Raw genomic sequence first — 18,494 nt, 5'->3', positions numbered from 1 at the left:
TTATCACTATATAGGTTTGAGGCCGCTGATGAACAGCAGAATGACTTGCTAAGTTTTGTAGTCTATACTGTCTGACATGCATTCCGTCAACAGGGCTCTTTCTGCTAAGGATATAGACTACCTTCTTCGTGGTCTGTTTGGGGACGATTGGCACGACTACAGACACGAGCGGGCTCGGGTACAAACTGGCAGTGCTCTTGCAATTTTTGCTGGCTCAGGCTCTAGAGCGGGCGCTGTCGTGGAGTCAAGTGATTATCGTGACACCAACGAGTGTCTTTATTACAGGGTTTGTTTTGACCTACCCACTGTCCACGTATCGTTTTTCTTTCCAAATTAGGACTGTTTAAGCTGATGGAAATTGATAGCACCTCACTTTTAACATGAAGTGGAGCTCGAAAGATGGTGAGCTAAAACGTTGGGTGACGATTGATCCTCAATTCCTGAAAGGAAAGCGTTATAAAGACGACAGATATCTGTAAGGTCCTTAATTCTCTTCCGATTCTAGATGACTAACTAATACTCGAAGACCCAAAAACTGGTTCAGAGAAAACCCGATTCTTGGACTCAACTTTGTGTTCTGGGTAATAGTACATGGCGTCGCCGATGGTGCCTTCAAGGGACTCAGCACGGTGGAAGAAGTCCTGGCAGTAAGACCACCGAAAGGGAGGGAGTCGTATACACTTGAATGGGATGAGGGGAAAAGAGGACTTTCCTTTTTTAGGATGGTCACCCCAGATGGTCCTCGTGCCACAAGGGCATTGACATTCTCGTCTCTATGGCATAATTTTACGAGTTTGGCTCAGCGAGAGTGCTTCAAAGATCAGCTGCGCGTGCATGGAATTCGTGCGAATGTTGCGAATTGTATCGATCGTAAGTGTTTTCTACTTCAAGTCCACTGCCCCTTACTGATTCCATTCAGCCAAGGCATCAGAAGCCACTCGCGGCCAGGCCCTCGACCATCAGAATCATGATACCTACATCAAATACCAATCTGTGCTAAAATCATTGGACATTCAGGCCCTTGTCTATGACTTGGAGCCAGATTATGAATACCGAAATATGGAGCAAAGTATGGCTCACCATCGAGACCCCAATGCCCCAATGAAGCTGGATGCAGCTTCTATCAACGCATTCGAGAATACAGACGAAATCAAAATGATAAATGAGAGAATCAATCTCTTGACGTCTCAGATGTCGGGTCAGCCTCTAATGCATCCTGATTTTGATGCTAAGCGCACAAGTCTCTACAGCAAGAAATCCAAGCTACGCCTAGCTTGGAAAAAGAATTTCATACAAGATTGGTGGGATTCTGCCTACCACGAATACATCTCTGGAAATGAATTCACCGAGCGCGATAGAACGTCCTTATTCCAAATATTCAAGAAATATCTCCCAGAACGCGCAAGGCTTAGAGAAGCACTATTTAAAGAGGCTACATTAGATAGCATCATCGGGCGACAATGTCTGGATGATATGGTCAGAGACCATGAATCCATTCACATTGGCACCATGGGAGGAACTCGTGCGGAGCGATAGTCATGATGTACCGGAGACACAGACCGAAGCGGGCGGAGCTATGCGAATCGCGGTCAGCAGTTCGGCGCCGAATGAAATGGTAGGATTAGGCGTGGCGATTGAGAAGCAGCCACCTCGATATCGAAAACCGAGGCTGAAAACTTTCTCCGTCACACTGGGTGCAAGAACCGAGCAGAACCCATACTCTGGGGAGCTGGCAGCAATGGCATACGCACTGAACACGCTACGGGGACTGAAACGGTGCAGGGTCACGCTGCTCACGAGCAACAAAGCCGCGGCACTCACGCTGAGGAACCCTCGACAGCAGTCGGGCCAGGAACACATCTGCCAAACATACAAGCTGATCAAGAGACTACGGAAGCACGAGAACCGCATGAACATCTGTTGGGTCCCGACCTGCGAAGATAATCAACTTCTAGACCTAGCGAAAGAGCGCTCGGACCGCGACCCAAGAGGATGCCACCCCGCAAGCACAGATCTCCCGGATGAAGTCAACAACACTGAATATCGCGTGTTGTGATATGAGGCTGGTGCAGATCAGGAACCAAGCCGAACCATCGGAATTAATCCCGAGATATCTATAGAAAGAACCAAGTTGATTGGAAATCAACTTGATCTTCTCGTTGTATATATATAGCCTAATGTTTCCCTCTGAAAAATAAGACAATTGATACCTCTGAACTACAACAGCGCGGTCCCAGGCAGCCACCAGCCATGGCTTACCAGAGAATGTCGGACGACATGCCAAAACGTGTAGATGCAGCGCTTCCAGGGAAACATACCCCACAGCTGTATGATCGATTATCGTGGAAAGAAGCGAGCGTGCTGGCCCAACTCCGGACTGGCATGGCTAGACTAAATGGATACCTATATCGAATCAACGTCGCGGAGACGGATCAGTGTACATGTGGACAAGCAAGAGAGTCCGTGGAACACTTCCTCTTTCGATGTCGGAAGTGGACCGCGCACCGGACGGAAATGCTGAAATGTACCCATACTCACCGAGGCAACATATCCTTTTCCCTTGGCGGAAAATCGCCTCTGGATGACCAGAATTGGAAGCCGAATTTGGAAGCAGTGCGAGCCACAATACGGTTTGCAATCGCCACGGGCCGACTCGACGCCACTTAGCCGTGTCAACCAACAGGGAATCAACCCTACCCCAACCCAACCCTAATCTAACCCCCACCAACTACCTTGTGCTTGAGACGGTAGACGCCCTTCAACTCCCGAAGATAGGATGTTGAACACTTGGAGAAGCGCCTTCAAGCAAGTCTACTAACTAAACATTAATCCTCAGGGACCGGCTGAGATATTGACATCTGAGATGACATTAACTGGAAGGAATCTTGTATGGGCTCCAAGAAGGCACAGCATTAGCTAAGGCATGTATATTTAGATCAGTGATAGTTGCCCTTTCGGTTCAGCCGCCAGGCGTTAATGAATTGTGTGTGTGTGTGTACATGGTGTACCCTTTAACATTTTTGAATTGAATTGGTAACCAAAGTTGGTTGCACCATCACACAACTGCAAGCCCATAGTCGAGTTTTTCAGAAAAGACTATTCGCAGATAACTACACTACATACGATCTTCTGTAACGACAGATTGTAGTTGACGAACTGCATCATGTGTCACCGTCTATCATCTTTTACATCATTGGTGAGCCAACGAAGATCCCACGGTAACGGCGATGGGTAGTCACCGTTGGCAGCCACTTCACCGCTCGGCAGTTACGCCGCGCCGCAAATCAATATGTTAACCACACTGGTTCCCATCGATCATGATCATCACCGACTCTCAACTGTCCCTCATCGCCGGCCCTCACCATCAGCGTGTCCTCAACATCAACACGCCTTCATCAGCATGCCAACACTACCTACTCACCGTCGAAAGCCCGCATTTCACCACATCGAGACAAATTCTGCCCCCTTGGTAGCCAGCAAAGATACGCATTCACACAAATGGAGACTACTGACCTGCCAATGGGCTGAATGCAGTGAAATGTTTTTCACTGCCGAGGCCCTATATGTAAGCTCGTCGACGGATCAGTGGGCCCCAAATTCTGATTGCAACACAAGAGCACATCTGCGAGGGGCATGTTTACCGCAAGGCGACTAACAACCTCAGCTTGGCATGCCAGTGGGTAGCTGCAATGCAACTGTTGCCAAGCGATACCACATGTTCTCCCATGTTCGGGTTCATGTGCCGTTCAAACCTCATGAATGCCATCTCTGCGGCTACTCTTATAAGCGCCCTTATGATTTAGAGAAACATGTCAAGACTCATGCGAGCGGCATGGAGATCTGATCTTTTGAGATGGGCTTGAAGCAAAAAGATACCATATTCTCTGGGAGCCCGAAGATCTGGTCTCGTGGTTCTTCTACCCTACTTCTAGGACCTTTCGCTATAAGGCGCAATTGACCTAGTCGATTTCTTCCAGGCTGTGAGCCTAAAAGGCTACCATCGCGCCGTTTATTGGAAGTGAAATTTCCAAACCCAAAGTACCTCCACGTCCAGAAACCCATAGATGCGACAACGGAGGCCTTGAAGCGGCAAACGCCAGACACCGCCTAACTCTAAGCGGTGGTTTATGACCCACAATGTGAGAAGACTGCATCTAGAGTTTAGGAACATTGTGCAACGTTATTGAGAGACGACCTAAAGTCTACAGCCACGTTATAGGAGATGAACGTAGTCGACGGACCAGGACTTGAAACATTGAAGATGCGAGATATCATATTGGAGGGCATTCTTGGACTATTGGACGAAGTCGGGAAGTAAACCCTGGAAATCTACAACCTACAAGAAATCGCGAGACAACTGGGGGTGCGTCCCGACCTTGAAGGTGGACAGCCACGGGAGTATCGAGAACGAAGACAAGGCGCAGACCTTCTTGGCTCCTTCTTCCCCGAAATGAATACACCCGTCGCCACCGTGTCAACGGCCCTGTTAGTACTCCTGTCGCAACATATCACCCAGCTGGAGGTTCAACGATCTCTCAAAGCTACCAAAAGACCCACGGCATCAGGAGACAGCCTACCAATGCTCGTATGGAGACGAGTATGAATAATTCTGAGGAGCCCCATCACCGGAGTATTCAATTCGTCAGTGAGGTGGCAAGGCTTAAATATTGCAGTGCCCAGAAACCCCGGGAAGCCAAGTTACTCGATAACTGATGCCTATCGCCCAATCTCGCTCCTTAATACGCTAGGCAAGCCCTTGGAAGCAGTCATTGCCAAACGACTTTCATATCTCGCAGAAAAGCATGGCTTGCTACCGGACACTCAATTTTACGGCCGCCCAGGAAGAACCGGCCGCCCGGGAAGAGCCACAGAAAAAGCACTCCTCGTGTTCTCAAACGCGATCGACCAGGCCTGGTCAAGCAAAACGTAGTAACCCTCATCTCATCTGACCTGAAAGGAGCCTATAACGGAATCAACAAGAAGAGCCTTAGACTCCGCCCTACGAGCCAGAAGGATCCCTGCCTTAGCCCGCAAATGGATGCAAGCTTTATGAGAGGCTGCCACGCTAGCATAAAATTTGACGACTCCCGTACGGTTGGACGCCTCTATCTCCCATCTTCTTCGCTTTCTTCAATGCTGACCTTGTTGACCAAGTTGTCAACCATAACGGAAGCGTCTCAGCGCTCATCGATGATTATCCCCGTAAGCGAGTGGGTCGATCGGCCGAAGAGAATTTAGTCAAACTCATGTACGAAGATATCCCCCGTGAGGCTTAGGCGCCGGCGAACGGGACCCTGCTTCCCCGCGGAAGAGACCGAGCTCATCCACCTCACCCGGAAGAAAGGAGATCACCAGCAAGGCCACATGGTCGTAAACGGAACGGTTGTGTCACCCTCACCTACAGCGAAGCTGCTGGGCGTGGTTTTGGACCAGAAGCGATGGTGGAAGGAACACGTACAGCAGGTCATCAAGCACGCAACCAACACCACCATCGCTCTATGTGGCTTACGGCATCTACGGCCTGGACATGCGCGGCAGGTGTACCAGGCGTGCGTCACGCCGGTGATCAACTGCGCGTCAACCGTATCGTACGACCCGTTGAGAGATAAAACCCCATCTGCGACACCTGAACACTGTACAGAGAAGCTCGCTGATCCGCATCTCATCGCTGTTCCGAACAGTGATCACAACAACCTTGGAAGTAGAAGCCTACGTCCTCCCTACCCATCTTCGTCTTCGATTCCTCTTTTTGGATCCTTGACAGAAGATCGCAGAAACGGACGCAATTTCAGGTTCCCTTGGGCCGTCAAACGTGCTCAAATACCCACCATGCTTAATGTGAATCATCAATAAGTGCACGTCAACCAGACACGCAAAATGATTGGTATTCACAAATTGTGTTCCTAGCTTCAATGGGCGCACCAAAGCCAAAACAGCGAAAGGGATCGACGAAAGTGAAGACCGAGAGGCGGACTGAAACGCGGAGATGAAGCGGAGGCATCGGAGAGGCAGACTGAAACGCGGAGATAAAAGCGGAGTCATCGGAGACGCGGAAGCCCGAATGCCGAGGGGTAGTCAATTTGTCTAATATTTTCGCGAAACCTGGTTTAGCTGAGATTATTGATGATCTTAGTATTACATTCATTATCTGTGACAGAAAGCCTGCGAAGATCCTTTGGTTATTTTGCCACTTGCGTTTCAACTCCGCTTTGTGTAGGACGACTGCCAACCCTTTTGTCTCTCTAAAAGGCACTGGAAGAATCATCGAATGGGAAAATAGCTATGACAGGGGAAGGTCGAACAATCAGGAAAGGTACAAAAAGCTGCACAGAATGTGAGTGACCGTATTTACCTTTCTTTACTTACATCTTTCGTTGTTAGTCTAACAGAAGTAGGCAGACGTCGAAAGATCCGGTGTATTCAAAGCTTTGAAAATGCACAGACATGCCGTCGGTGTGAAGAACAGGGCTTGGAATGTATTGCCCAAACACATTCTACACGGTCAACAAAGACCCAAAGGTTTTCTTCAAAGCAACGAGTCGCTCAACTTGAATCGAAAGTGTTAAGTTTGACCGAGACTGTTCGCCAGATGCAACAGAAACTCAATTTCCAAGCAACACAGAACGAGGGTGTGAGTGTCGAGCAAAGATTCGGAGATTATGGCTTTGGTCTTTCCATTTCGGAGCAGTCTATTACCGAGCAACCGTTCCACTTGCGATTACTGTTTCAAAATGACTGGCTCAGTGTGGAAGGTCCCTCGGAAAGCCGCGCCATGCAAGGTCATGGTATTACTAGCGCTTCACATCTACTCGCCGTCGCAAGAGAGTCGCTACAGGTGTTGATTCCTTCGAAAGACGAAATATCAAAAAATAGCGATTCAGCTTCCGAATGGCTTAGTATGCTCCAGTCATTTTTCCCACTACCGTGCGGCACAACTTGTGGAGAGGAAGTTGTTGCGAGCTATGAAGAGATGCATAGAATGAATGTTGATCCCATCAAGCTAGCTTCTTGGATGATTACCGTTGCTATGATAACCGAGCAGTTGCCGCCAGAAAATGTGAGCATGAAAGTTCAACTCAATGAACGGCAGCGACAACGTTCGCTTTCAAAAGCCATATCTGCCACGGTGGAAAACAAAATTTTGGCCTTCGATGCTTTGACGGGCTCAATAGAGGGACTTTCGCTATTGATGCAATTCATCAGGCTGTGAGAATTTCACGTTCCTCGACTTTGCCCATCATATTAATTGACTGATGTTAGGGAAATGGGCCGAGGGAACATCCATAAAGCGTGGTTAAAATTACGACATGCTATTGCGGTCGCAGAGTTGTTAGGACTTCACAACCTGTTTCAAGTCATCCAAATCGGTTCTGCTACCGAGTCTACTGATGAAGACGTCATGAACAAATTGCGGCTATGGGATTTGATATGTGCTGCAGACAGACTGTTGGGGATGGTTCTCAACATTCCTCCAATAACCGGTCGTCATCAACAATTGGCCAACCATTCTGTATCCATCAATGGCATCGTGCAAACCCGGGTGTATCTCTGTCGCCTGACAGATATAGCCAATAAAATCCAAGATCTTGATCTCATCAGCAAATTCAATGCATCTGGAACGAAGAACTATGAATTTACTTTGGAGCTTTCTAGGGAGCTGAAAGCACTTGCCTCCCAAACCCCAGAAGCTTGGTGGTCAGGGGGAGTGCACGGTACAAACAATGCTCACCCTGATCACATAGTGCAGTTTTTGCATTATTATGTCGCCATGAGAATCCACCTGCCTCTCAGTCTACGACAAGGCCCAGGCGGTGAAAACTTGTTCAATTGTTTGGCTTGTGTGGCCGCGTGTGAGTCGATGGTACAACGATATCAGTTGTTGAGTCAAACGCTTCCACCTGGTCTCTTTCTTTCTGAAATGTTGGACATACAAGCGTTCTCCGCTGCAGTCACTCTTCTTCTTATATCTCATATGTCTTCCCTGTGCTCTTTGGAAGTCGGCATGGATAAAATCAAGATGAAAAACGAGGCTGGACAAGTGATCAAGCTTCTTCAAGACAAGTCTGGCTATCACTCTGGTTCCTGCACTGCCTATAACGGGTTTACCACGCTTCGTTCCCTCGATGATCTGCTTTGTGGAAGGAAAAATAGCCTGAATGTATGCCAAATAGCCTTCTATGTCCCACTCATCGGGAAATTGCAAGTCAAACGCAACGAGCAGACTTCTCAAGCGGATGATGAGTGGTCTTCGGAATTTCTGTCAGCTCTCGGACTTCCCAATACAAGCGAGCAGATCTTTCAACCAGACCCAGATTCCTACATGTCTCTAGAGCCTTCCATTGATCTGCAAAATACGTGATCGCACAAATTTGAAACCGCATGTATAGCCTATCACCTAAGTTGGAACGATAGGAATAAGATTTAGGTATTTTGACTAAGTGGACGATCTTGCGTCGGGTAGGTTGAAACGGTCTTCATGTTTTATCGTGTGTGGATACAAAAAAAAAGAGAAGAAACCAAGATTGCTAAAAAGAAGTTTCTGGGTTTGAGTGTCAATGTACGAACGAAAAGGCGTTCATTGCGCTAACTTCGCATCAAATGCTTGCTTGGACCAGTTGCTGAACTCGACGAGTAGATGCTGACGGTGACATTCAACGACGTCTTCTCCAGCCCCGACGGGAAAATAGATCGCCAAGTCAACGTCAAATCCCTGACCGTCCGCATGGTCCCTGAACTGGTGGTATAGCTCCATAATCGGGGTACCATCTTCGAGATAGCCTCGACCAGTCATCTTGGTAGTGAAGGTTGGCTCATTCTGAACAAAATGGGCAGCTTGCACATCGAAAGCCAGCGTAAACAAGGTTGGCCTTTCGCCAAGTGTCTCCAACACAGTCATTGATTTAGAGCCTTGCGAAGGGCGAACAACCCAATGCTCGGGGTGGGCGGCAAGCTTCTCGGGTTCAGGAAGCATGCCACCCTGTGCGGGAATGAACCATTGAATGAACTCCTTTGAAAGAACTCCTCGTACGGAAAGAGTAATGCGGGCTGGTGTCCATTCTTTGTTCGAGCTGAGACATGCTTGTTTCCACCATTCGGTACTAGCCGCCGTTTCCTCACGAAGAAGTTCGATTAAGCTATTCTCGCCTAGCAGTCGTCGAACCAGCATCATTGATCGACGTGCGAATCCCGCCTCGAGGTCTTTGGTGGCACGGTTGCTGGAAGGCCCTTTAAGGACGTCGATGGCGAAGGGTGTAGAAGCCATGCCGCTGAGCCAGAGAAATGAATAATAAATGGTTTTGAGATCGATTTTGCCTATGTCGGAGAGAGACTCGAATATGCAAGAATTAAGTAGGGATTTCTTTTCTCTTAAGTAATTTTGTGTTTTAGGTACCGGATATGAGGTTGCGATCGGCACGCTTCGGCACGGTCGTGTTTCTGTCCGCGGACGAACGAAAAAGTCAAGTCCGCGCACATTCGATATATACGCTCCCAATCAATGGCATTGATTCCATGAAGAATTTCCTGAAAAAGGACACTATGTGGAGTAAATTCAATTAATACGTCGCCTGTGGGTCCATCCATGGTGGCGGTATAGTGATAACGGGGCTTGTTAAGGGCAGTCTTCAAATGCGGGCACTGGGTCAGCCCCATTAGATATCATCACCCGGCCCCTCTTCGACCAAGAATATTTTCCCTAGCCATGGTGTTGCTTGAAGAAATCAGGGCAGATGTTACTTTGTATGTTGATGTGCTTTTCTCATTAGGTTCCGCGTACTTTTTGACTATTTTCCTCTCAACGATTGAGGTATTGCGAGACAGGGCAGAATGGGACAGTGTTTCAAATTTGGCAAAGTGGCGGAGCACAGTAGACTGGGTACCGGGAGTAGACAAAGTCCCAATTGTCATGGATCAAAGCTCGACATCAGGCCGAATCCAAGATGCCTTTTCTGTAGCAATTCATATTACACTCTTCTGAGTGGGGGCTATTACCAATAAAACGCCTGTGAGAATAACAGTCAAATGAGATGTGGACGAGGCAGACAGTGGTCAGTCATATGGACCGCCAATTGGATTGGTACTGATGGGCATTTTGTGCTCCTCGCGTCTATTGGTGTTTGCGAGTGGGCAACCTAACTTGCAGGGTTAACCGACCGTGCATATTAGTATCTCAGACTTCTCAAGGGTCAGTTCTTGATGCGTTGATCGCTACATATTCTCACTTCCCTTCGAGCAGGCCTCCTAGAGATTTCTCCTTGCGGCTCTCTCTCTTCAGTGCATGTGTTTTTACACTTTGAACATCATTTATTCGGGCTACGTGTCGCAACCGGCTTACTTCCACCTTCAATTGTGACATGAGATATACATTGTTTTGATATATCAGTATCGAAGTGTATGTAATGAGCGTTAGGATTTCCTTGTCGCCTCGGCGATAATGCCCAAGATGTTCATATCTGGAATATCGCTTTGACTGACTTGATGGTAAACTGTCGGCTTAAGGCCTGCTTCCGGCTATGACCGGAAGTACAAGGCACGAATCGTATTCACCTCCTGTGTGGATGTAGTGTTGGCCCACATTCTCATCTTCAGATTCCTCGGGCTTCATCGCTGCGGCCGAAGGCGCACTCAAAAAGTGACCTCCGATGCGAAGCAGAAGGCCTTCCCCAGCTGCGAAAACCATACCCGTGGGCCACAGAGTGATATTCAATGGAACAATAGTTCCTGGGGTGATCTTTTCCTCTCGATCGTGTCGATAAAAAACCTCCTGTCCGTCCGAGCTTGATCGTGTCGGGTCAAGGGAGACCGAGGAAGACGCTCTGAGGAACCCTTGAGGCCCGTAAAGCTTGGATGTCTCAGCATCGGGGATCGCGCTTGCTGGTATCGGACACGGGAAGTTGACACCCTCTAACAGGTTGCCGGATTCATCAATCTTACGGAGTTGGACAGCAACATCCATATCATCTCTTTGCTCGCAGGACATCCACAGGCGGACCTTGGCATATCCGGCGATCTCAGTGTAGTCATCGAATTTCAGCACAAATTCCTGGCCGTTGTTGTTAGTGTGTCGACCCAGAAAGAAAGTGAAAAAGCAAATGACGGTCTGATTACTTACAGAGGTAGATGCCTCAAGGCCGTGTCCGTCGTGGTAAACGGAGGATTTGCGGTCCCGAGGAGTCAGATTCATTGACTCGGTAGCCGCATCGAGATAGTAGCATTGCAACCTTTGTCGGCGAAGTGGGAACTCGGTTTCCGGTCTTTCCACAATGTTCGGAACAGTTCCGAATCCATGAAGAGACAAGCGCAAAGAAGGCGTATCTGTTTCCCAGCCATTCATAATTCCTTTGCAATAACGATCATAGAAGCGCTGCAGATCATCGTTCGAGTTGCGCTCGTACATTTCATACCATTCGAATGTTGCATGGACGCGCATCCATTTCTTCGTTGAACCAGCGCGACGATATGTATCGAAGGACCCGTAAACATGGAAAGGGTTGGAAAAAGACCCCAACAAATACATGGGGACATTGATTTTCTCAACTTCATCATTCTTCCCGGCCCAGTATTCGTCAAAAAGCGGATGAGTTTTCACCATTTGGGTCATATCCTCAACTTCATGGTTGCCAGCGACACCCCATTGGTATTTCGACACGAAGGTGTTATGCATCGCAAAGCCGCCGCGACGGAGAAGTTGGCGATATATATCCGTAAACCCTTCCCAGGGAGCCAATGCCTTCAACGCTGGATGGGACTGTCTGGAGGCGTAGTTGACTTGAGCTTTTGCCAGGTATGAATTGCCGCCCATGCAGACAGAGCCATTGCACCATGGCTGCTTTGACAAGTAGTCGATAGTGTCATAAATATCCTCCGCTTCTTGATCACCCCAAAAGAAGAATGATCCCTCGGAGAACTGAGCGCCGCGGGCGTCAACGTTCACGACTGCATAACCCCGTTTACACCAATCTGCGGGGTCCAGGCCTTCGAATGTCTCATATCCGGATGTCCAGTCTTTGGGGACTCCGGAGCGATGCCAAGCGATATCGATACTAATGCTAGACTTGCCGTAGGGACTCCAGCAGATCACTGCGGGAACCTTGGCTTCATCCGAAGAAGCTGGGCGGTAGATGTCGGCATACACATGAAGCCCATCTCGAAGAGGGATTGCTGTATCGCGGTGAACAATAGAGTCGACGAGCATTTGCTTCCGCCCCTCTTCTTTTGCATGGCCCTTTGGCAGGAAATCGCGCTTCGGGTCGAATTTGACATTGAATGGTCTGTATCTCGGGTGGGCATGAACTGGTATAGGCTTGACAAAATTCAGATCCGGGAACCGAGATTTGATATGCTGGGTGGTAGTCATCGTGAGAGAAGGTTTTTTTAGGTGGTATGGGATACCCTTTGCTGTCAAAGGTATTTCTTTTATCTCATGACATGAAGTCCACGGACGAATGACCGCCAAACGAGCTTCAGATCCACAGCGGGGAACATGTTGGTCCGCGGACGGGAACAGGCTGAGAGACTGGAAATTGGTTTCATCTGAAATCATTCATTATTGAGCTTCGCTACCCCAAAAGACGAGAGAAAAGACGCAAAGGGGGGAAAGGAAATATGTGTTTTTCTAGGTTATCGCGAAGCAGGACTGAAACGTGAGGCCTTCAAAAGATTGCTCAACTGGAAATACGAATAGGCAGGCCAAGAGAGCGACGGGGTTGTGACTTCCGATCCTCCGTGATCGCGTTCCGCTTCATCACGATTCCATAGTGTTTCAAAATTAGCAATTTATACGTGTAAAATATATGACCAATGGGCAAGCTGACTTATCCAAAATTGTGGAGGATCCTCGGGGTTTTGTCCTGACACAAAACAGAGTCTTCCACATTCTCCTGTCTGGCCAGTTGTTTGAGAGAACCCTGATCAATCGCCAGTAGCGGGTGGGTCCGCCACAGTAAACATGTTTCTATTCCAACCATTGGTACACTGTTGCAAATGCAGACGAGCAAGATATTTTGGCCCGGGCGGGGCACCTGCGGTCTAAACACTGGCGATGTAGGCCTCGTTGACAGAGGGCTACAGCGCTGTGAGGGCTGCAGGCGGGTCCGTAAATTCTTAGTAGGGAAGATAGCTATGCGGAAGCATGCGTGGTACATACATGAGGGGCTCTACGGTGGGCGAGAAGAAACCTTTGCGGAGAGAGCCCGGTTCTCCCTCGAAATGGCGATGTTCCTTTCGAGGGAGGGAATAAACGAGCGATATCTGTGTGCGATGTCCAACACGGAATATCGTGAACCCGACGCAAGGGGGAGGGGCTCCCCGCAATCCCGAATGGAACATATCATCTATCAAAATTGAAACGCGTATATTTTCAAACAGCAGACCAAAAGCTTCAACAATGATGAACAGGACGACCTTCGGGCACTGTGCCGTGTATGCATTTTTTGCGCTGGTTAAGAAACCGCCGCTGTGGCTCGCGGAGTAGGGGGCGTCGTTTTCAAATCCCGCTCTAATCTCACATAGTTCAACGTGGCCCGGGCGTGTAAGAGTAAAATGTACGTCTCGAAATCAACGCGAACCATGCAAGGCCGATGAGATCCCCTGGGCAGCATTGATTGTCCGTCAGCAGGCGTTGCTAGACACCATTAGCACTATTCGAGAGTTTCGCTCTAGAGTCAACACAAGGGAGACAAATCTCTTTCAGTTCCTCAAAAGAGCTTGCCGAGGTCGTCGCACAGAGAAATTCGATCGCAGCCAGGCAGGTTCTCCAGCGGTCGAGATTATTAATTCCTACTGCTCCATCTTCTTTGACCTATTTTTGCATCAATTCCATCATGATTCTCGAGACTGGCGCCAGGTCGCTGATGTCGATTATACCCCTTTGCCGAATTACACAGCAATCGATCCGTGCTGCCATGCCTCGTTAGGTAGGGTTGTCTTTGGAGGTATCAGTGAATTGAACCCACCGATCTTAACGTGCTCATTGAGATTAACGAGGACGCTAGTACAATCCAGAGATGTGTGGTAAAAGTTGTTGGTCATGAGATATAACAACCCGTCAACGAGCTGTACGGAATCAGCATGTTTGCCATTTGACAGGTAGGTGGGAGGGAATGAGGAACAAACCTGAGACATAATGGCTGCCAGCTCCCGCTCGTCTAGGAAGGCTTTACAAGCGACAATATGATCCAGAACGAGAGGGTCAAACTCACCCAGCGTGTACATAATATCCTTGGTGCGGAAACACTCCCGAATGGAGGCCAGGTTCCTATGGCGTACGGAGCGGAGGATCCGCAGAACCTTGTCAGCGTCCTCAATAGGATACTGGCGCACCGCCCAGACGCCGCGGTCACCAGAGGATCGAACGCATACCGCGACGAGGCCAGCTAAATCACAATCGTAGTACTTTCTGAAAGTATCCCAGGGAGATTCGTTTCTGGCTGTTATGCCCGGACCGCTATCGCTCTCCCACTGCTTAGTCTCCTGGCGAGGCGAGCTTCTGGGCATCAACCGAATTTCCTTGCCGGTTTATTCTGGGGTTGAGGAGGTCGCAGGCCTCTTTCCAGGTGCGGGTCCCAGATGGAGAGGTGGTGGGCGGGGCTTGAGGTCAGTTATCGGTGATACTTCTGTTCGGGTTTGCGGCTGGCGGAGCAATGCAACCTGAGCGGCCTGGATTCTTGTCACTCTTTTTTCGCCAAGTTTTCGCATTATGGAAGCAGGATATAATTTGGGCAAATAGTTGTAACCAGAAAAGAGGAGCGTGAAACGCAAAGAGAGAATCTGGTCAATTTAAATGGGCATTTCGCGCATGCGCATTTGGAACACTAGGGTGTTGGGTCACAGCCTCACAGGCAAAGAAACGCGGTGCCAACGTTGAACCACCGCAACAAGGGAATCTATGAACACACATATATATCTGGGCATTCACGCCCAATAAAACCAAACCAACTCTGAAACCCATCTCCATCCTGACACCATGACTCGACACGTCTTCACCGAGCAAGAGGTGCGACTCGCAGCAGAACGACGACTCAAATACATTGGTGCAGCCAAAGTCAGCATCCGCCAAATCCAAATTGAACCTCCCTTGCCACGGGACTTGGACCACAAAAATTTGGATCGGCTACGAAACATCTTTCGTAAGAATCGTTGTCGCCGCCTCGATGTCCAAAACCATGTGCCCGCGACCGTGTCTCGACATAACCTCGCGGAGGCATTGCAGAAGGCGAATGTTCTACAGGAATCATTGCTGACAACCGAAGGCCGCCATATCCCCCGGCTAGAATTTCGGAAGGGGCAACTTAGGGGTCTTCATGGCCGTCATCGCATACAAGCTGGCGTCGAGGTACTCTCCCCAGCGGATCGCTGGTGGACGGTTGATCTCTATACTGACGGTACGTAACGAACCCTTGATTTTCAGCAGATCGATACTGACCGTCAATCAAGACATTGGTGAAGAACTCAGAGCCGCGTTGGTGGAGGAATATTCTCATCAAAAGAAGCCGACCGACGGGGAGGTCTATCACAAGATCAGACAGTATGAAGGCGAGGGTAACGAAGCTTTCCGAGAGCGATGGTTCGTGAGACTGTCACCCAGCAATCAAGAACGCTTAGATCAACTCGACAATAAAAAGAACCGTCGCCTCCGGCATGCATTTGACCGATTGTTGACGATTCCTGGACTTTGGCCGGGCGGAATGAGAATCAGCCTGCTTCATCGATTAATCGCCTCGGGCTGCGTTGAGGTGAGTTTCAGGCTCAAGCTGCTGTCTTTTGCTGGCTAACCACAACTCTCCACCTCTCAGGAGATAGCAATCTATGTTGACCACATCTTGGACTTCTGGTCTTCTCTGGTCGTATCGGATCGGCGTCTGATGAAGAAAATCGATCAAGATACCGTCCACACCCTGCAGTTACTGGCACCGGGTAAATCACGCACTGATAAAAAGACGGCGTGCGGGCTGGTTCTCAGTGGCCATGTGTTTGCCGAATTCAGTGGTGACGAGCGAAGCGCGATATGGATCAGAATGAAAGATTTTGATGGTCTCATTCCGTCCTTGTACACTTTCTTTGAGGATTTTAAGTACCTGGAGAGCTGCGCTCATTGTCTGAAGCGGCTCTTGGGCCCATCCCCCCCGATCTGTGAGAGAAGCCACAAGCTCGATGTTTGACCCAGACTCGGAGTCCGAGGAAGATCACCGAGAGAAAGGGAAGTGTATCATTCAGACCTCAGAGTCTACTTTCCGACACATACGTGCGACCGAAGCAGAATGCCTTGAGACCGGATACCAACAGGTATGGCTCTATGCCATGCGATATTACCCTCTGATGCCCCCGGACCCCAAGAACACTAATGATCTGTTGGCCAAACCGAGTCGCGCTAAGCCGGACCCGCGCGCGATTTACGACATGGCCCATTTTGCTCACCAGCTCGGGTTTAGGTCCCCAGAAATTGACGGGCTGCTGAGCAGTTCTCCAGATCACGAAATCGCACGATCGGCCCTTCTCCAGGCCCGAAAACCAGGCCGATATCGATACGATGACCAGCAGTTTGATGTTCTGGTGCGCCGGATTGTAGATTGTTTTACTGAAGCTGTGCCCGATCGGCCTGGTCCCTCGCGAGATCTTTTGGCAGACAGCACCGTCAAGGCGCACGCTCGCTCTGGGGTTCCGCAGACCCGCACCCATGTGCAAGATGCCCCTTTCTTATTCTTAGATCGATTGCATGCTGATGTCGATGCCGCCGATACAATCACTAGCTTTTTTGTTCGGCGTTGTGTCTTTTTCGCCTTTTTGGGGAAGTCGCCAACGGTTGATCCCATCAATAACAGAAAATGCGGCAATTTGAAGGCAGACCAAAGGTTGGAAGAGGTAGTGGAATCGCCCTTGTTTGTTGAAAAGGACGGTGTGCCGGGTGCGCCGGGCTTGGATACGTCTGGACGGCACATAGACACATCAGGCAGGTCATCTCTTCTCAGAAGGAGCAACACTACAACACGCCAGCTAGTTTGCTGCGAGACTGACAATTCAGAAATTGCACCCGAGCCTATGGACCTAGATTTTCTGGAGCCAGCTCTAGACCAGGACAGCTTTGATCAAAGAAGTCCATCGGATGGAAATCACTCTACTCCCAGAGGGTCACTGAGCGAATCCGTGCTGGAAATGGTCCCTTCTAGCTGCTTACCCGGAGTTGATCCAGCACTTGGAGATGCTATGAGTGAATGCACCCAGATCTCGTTGGATACAGTCTCACTCGAATGGAGTCAGGGCGAGCGAGAAACAGGAGAGGAACCCAGCCCAGACACTGGATCTGCCCTCGGAATTGCTGCTCAGACACCTATCGATCCTGCAGCACAGCAACGACGTTCCTCAGAGACGGTCATCTTGTCCGAAGAAAGCGATCCTTCTAGATCAGAAGAATTAGAAGCTTTTTTCGATGGCCTGAGGAGGGCCCAAGTCGAGCAAGAGGAGTTGGAAAAAAGGATGGAGAGCGACCGGCTCAATGAAGAGCTCAATCTGCTCTATCATAATCAAGCTCCGGTGAGAGATTTGCTTCAATCAGGTCACACTCAGACTTTGTCACTGCCGACTTCTGCTGATCAGCAAGCGGAAGCAACATACAGAGAGATCGAGCACATCGGAACAAAAAATGCCGACCCCAATTGCCAAGCGTCTACACAACAGCTTATCGAGATTAAATTCTGGTCACTCGAGCGAGGTCAGTGGAATCAATCAGACTGTCTCCTCGTAGACCGGTCGGATCCATCACCCATGGAGCGGCTCGCACGGAAGTACTCCTGCAAAGGATATACGCTCTACGATGTGAGCCTCAAGTGCCTTCGTCCAGCCCATTGTTACCCTGCAGCAACAGCGGATGATACCAATGCGATCTTCTTGATTTCCGCCCACGAAGAGAAAGCCATTGCGGCTACAGAAGGATTAGGGAAGGAGGAGAAACTGATTTCAATGGCCGCTCGCGTTGTGGGACGTGCAGGGGAGCGATGAAACAATTTGCCCGGCGGTGCGCGGTACAACCAGTATCTTCATGTGAATCATTGGTTCCTAAGAATGTCTTCTTGGGGAGCTGATGAGGACAAGAATCTTCTTTTGAGAGGGCTCTGTTTCTGAGACAAGTCTCCCAGAAGGCCCTTGTTCTTGTGAAGCGCTACCAATTGAGAGAACCTCGAATGAGCATAAAAATCTAGATGTATCTTCGCAATGCAGCCACCTTTGTGGAGAAGATTACGTGTAAGCATTTGCGCAACTTTGGCCCTTTCATATGTACTCTCGGTGTCTATCTGGCAATGGCTGTCATCGAAAGTGAGCCGGTTCTCTCGAGGTAATTCCTTGTGAAGCGAGTACGGTGCCTTGCCCAGGGCGGCACGGAAGCGGTATTCCAAGGGTTATATCTCCCCGAAAGATCTTGAAGGATGACCTTCCAGTCCTTTTCGTGAGGTGCATCCTTCAAAAATGGCTAGATAAGGTTGACAAGCTGCTCCAAGATATTG

At 49.3% G+C, this 18,494-nt stretch overlaps 6 protein-coding genes across 6 annotated transcripts; 3 read left to right on the top strand and 3 right to left on the bottom strand.

The window, feature by feature from the left end:
• Nucleotides 1–76: 76 nt before the first annotated feature.
• Nucleotides 77–1,536, top strand: N7481_008511 (uncharacterized protein; the record flags this gene model as incomplete). The annotated part of the gene is made up of 4 exons (XM_057267730.1): nt 77–286; nt 366–475; nt 527–870; nt 920–1,536. 4 exons carry the CDS (start codon nt 77–79, stop codon nt 1,534–1,536), a joined length of 1,281 nt encoding a protein of 426 aa, XP_057118407.1.
• A 5,728-nt stretch (nt 1,537–7,264) lies between these two features.
• N7481_008510 (fungal specific transcription factor domain-containing protein) lies at nt 7,265–8,359 on the top strand (the record flags this gene model as incomplete). The annotated part of the gene is made up of 1 exon (XM_057267729.1): nt 7,265–8,359. One exon carries the CDS (start codon nt 7,265–7,267, stop codon nt 8,357–8,359), a length of 1,095 nt encoding a protein of 364 aa, XP_057118406.1.
• Nucleotides 8,360–8,575: 216 nt separating this feature from the next.
• N7481_008509 (uncharacterized protein) lies at nt 8,576–9,262 on the bottom strand (the record flags this gene model as incomplete). The annotated part of the gene is made up of 1 exon (XM_057267728.1): nt 8,576–9,262. The coding sequence occupies one exon, from the start codon at nt 9,260–9,262 to the stop codon at nt 8,576–8,578; it is 687 nt and encodes a 228-aa protein (XP_057118405.1).
• A 1,230-nt stretch (nt 9,263–10,492) lies between these two features.
• Nucleotides 10,493–12,355, bottom strand: N7481_008508 (uncharacterized protein; the record flags this gene model as incomplete). The annotated part of the gene is made up of 1 exon (XM_057267727.1): nt 10,493–12,355. One exon carries the CDS (start codon nt 12,353–12,355, stop codon nt 10,493–10,495), a length of 1,863 nt encoding a protein of 620 aa, XP_057118404.1.
• A 1,520-nt stretch (nt 12,356–13,875) lies between these two features.
• N7481_008507 (uncharacterized protein) lies at nt 13,876–14,493 on the bottom strand (the record flags this gene model as incomplete). The annotated part of the gene is made up of 2 exons (XM_057267726.1): nt 13,876–14,052; nt 14,113–14,493. The coding sequence occupies 2 exons, from the start codon at nt 14,491–14,493 to the stop codon at nt 13,876–13,878; spliced, it is 558 nt and encodes a 185-aa protein (XP_057118403.1).
• Nucleotides 14,494–14,962: 469 nt separating this feature from the next.
• Nucleotides 14,963–17,991, top strand: N7481_008506 (DUF3723 domain-containing protein; the record flags this gene model as incomplete). The annotated part of the gene is made up of 4 exons (XM_057267725.1): nt 14,963–15,380; nt 15,433–15,731; nt 15,792–16,128; nt 16,163–17,991. The coding sequence occupies 4 exons, from the start codon at nt 14,963–14,965 to the stop codon at nt 17,989–17,991; spliced, it is 2,883 nt and encodes a 960-aa protein (XP_057118402.1).
• Nucleotides 17,992–18,494: the final 503 nt, after the last annotated feature.

This window comes from Penicillium waksmanii, assembly GCF_028829765.1.
Source record: "Penicillium waksmanii strain IBT 27052 chromosome Unknown utg000008l:1.0-5622682.0:1.0-5626561.0, whole genome shotgun sequence".
Classification (NCBI taxonomy): domain Eukaryota; kingdom Fungi; phylum Ascomycota; class Eurotiomycetes; order Eurotiales; family Aspergillaceae; genus Penicillium; species Penicillium waksmanii.
This window is presented reverse-complemented; position numbering and strand designations above follow the sequence as displayed.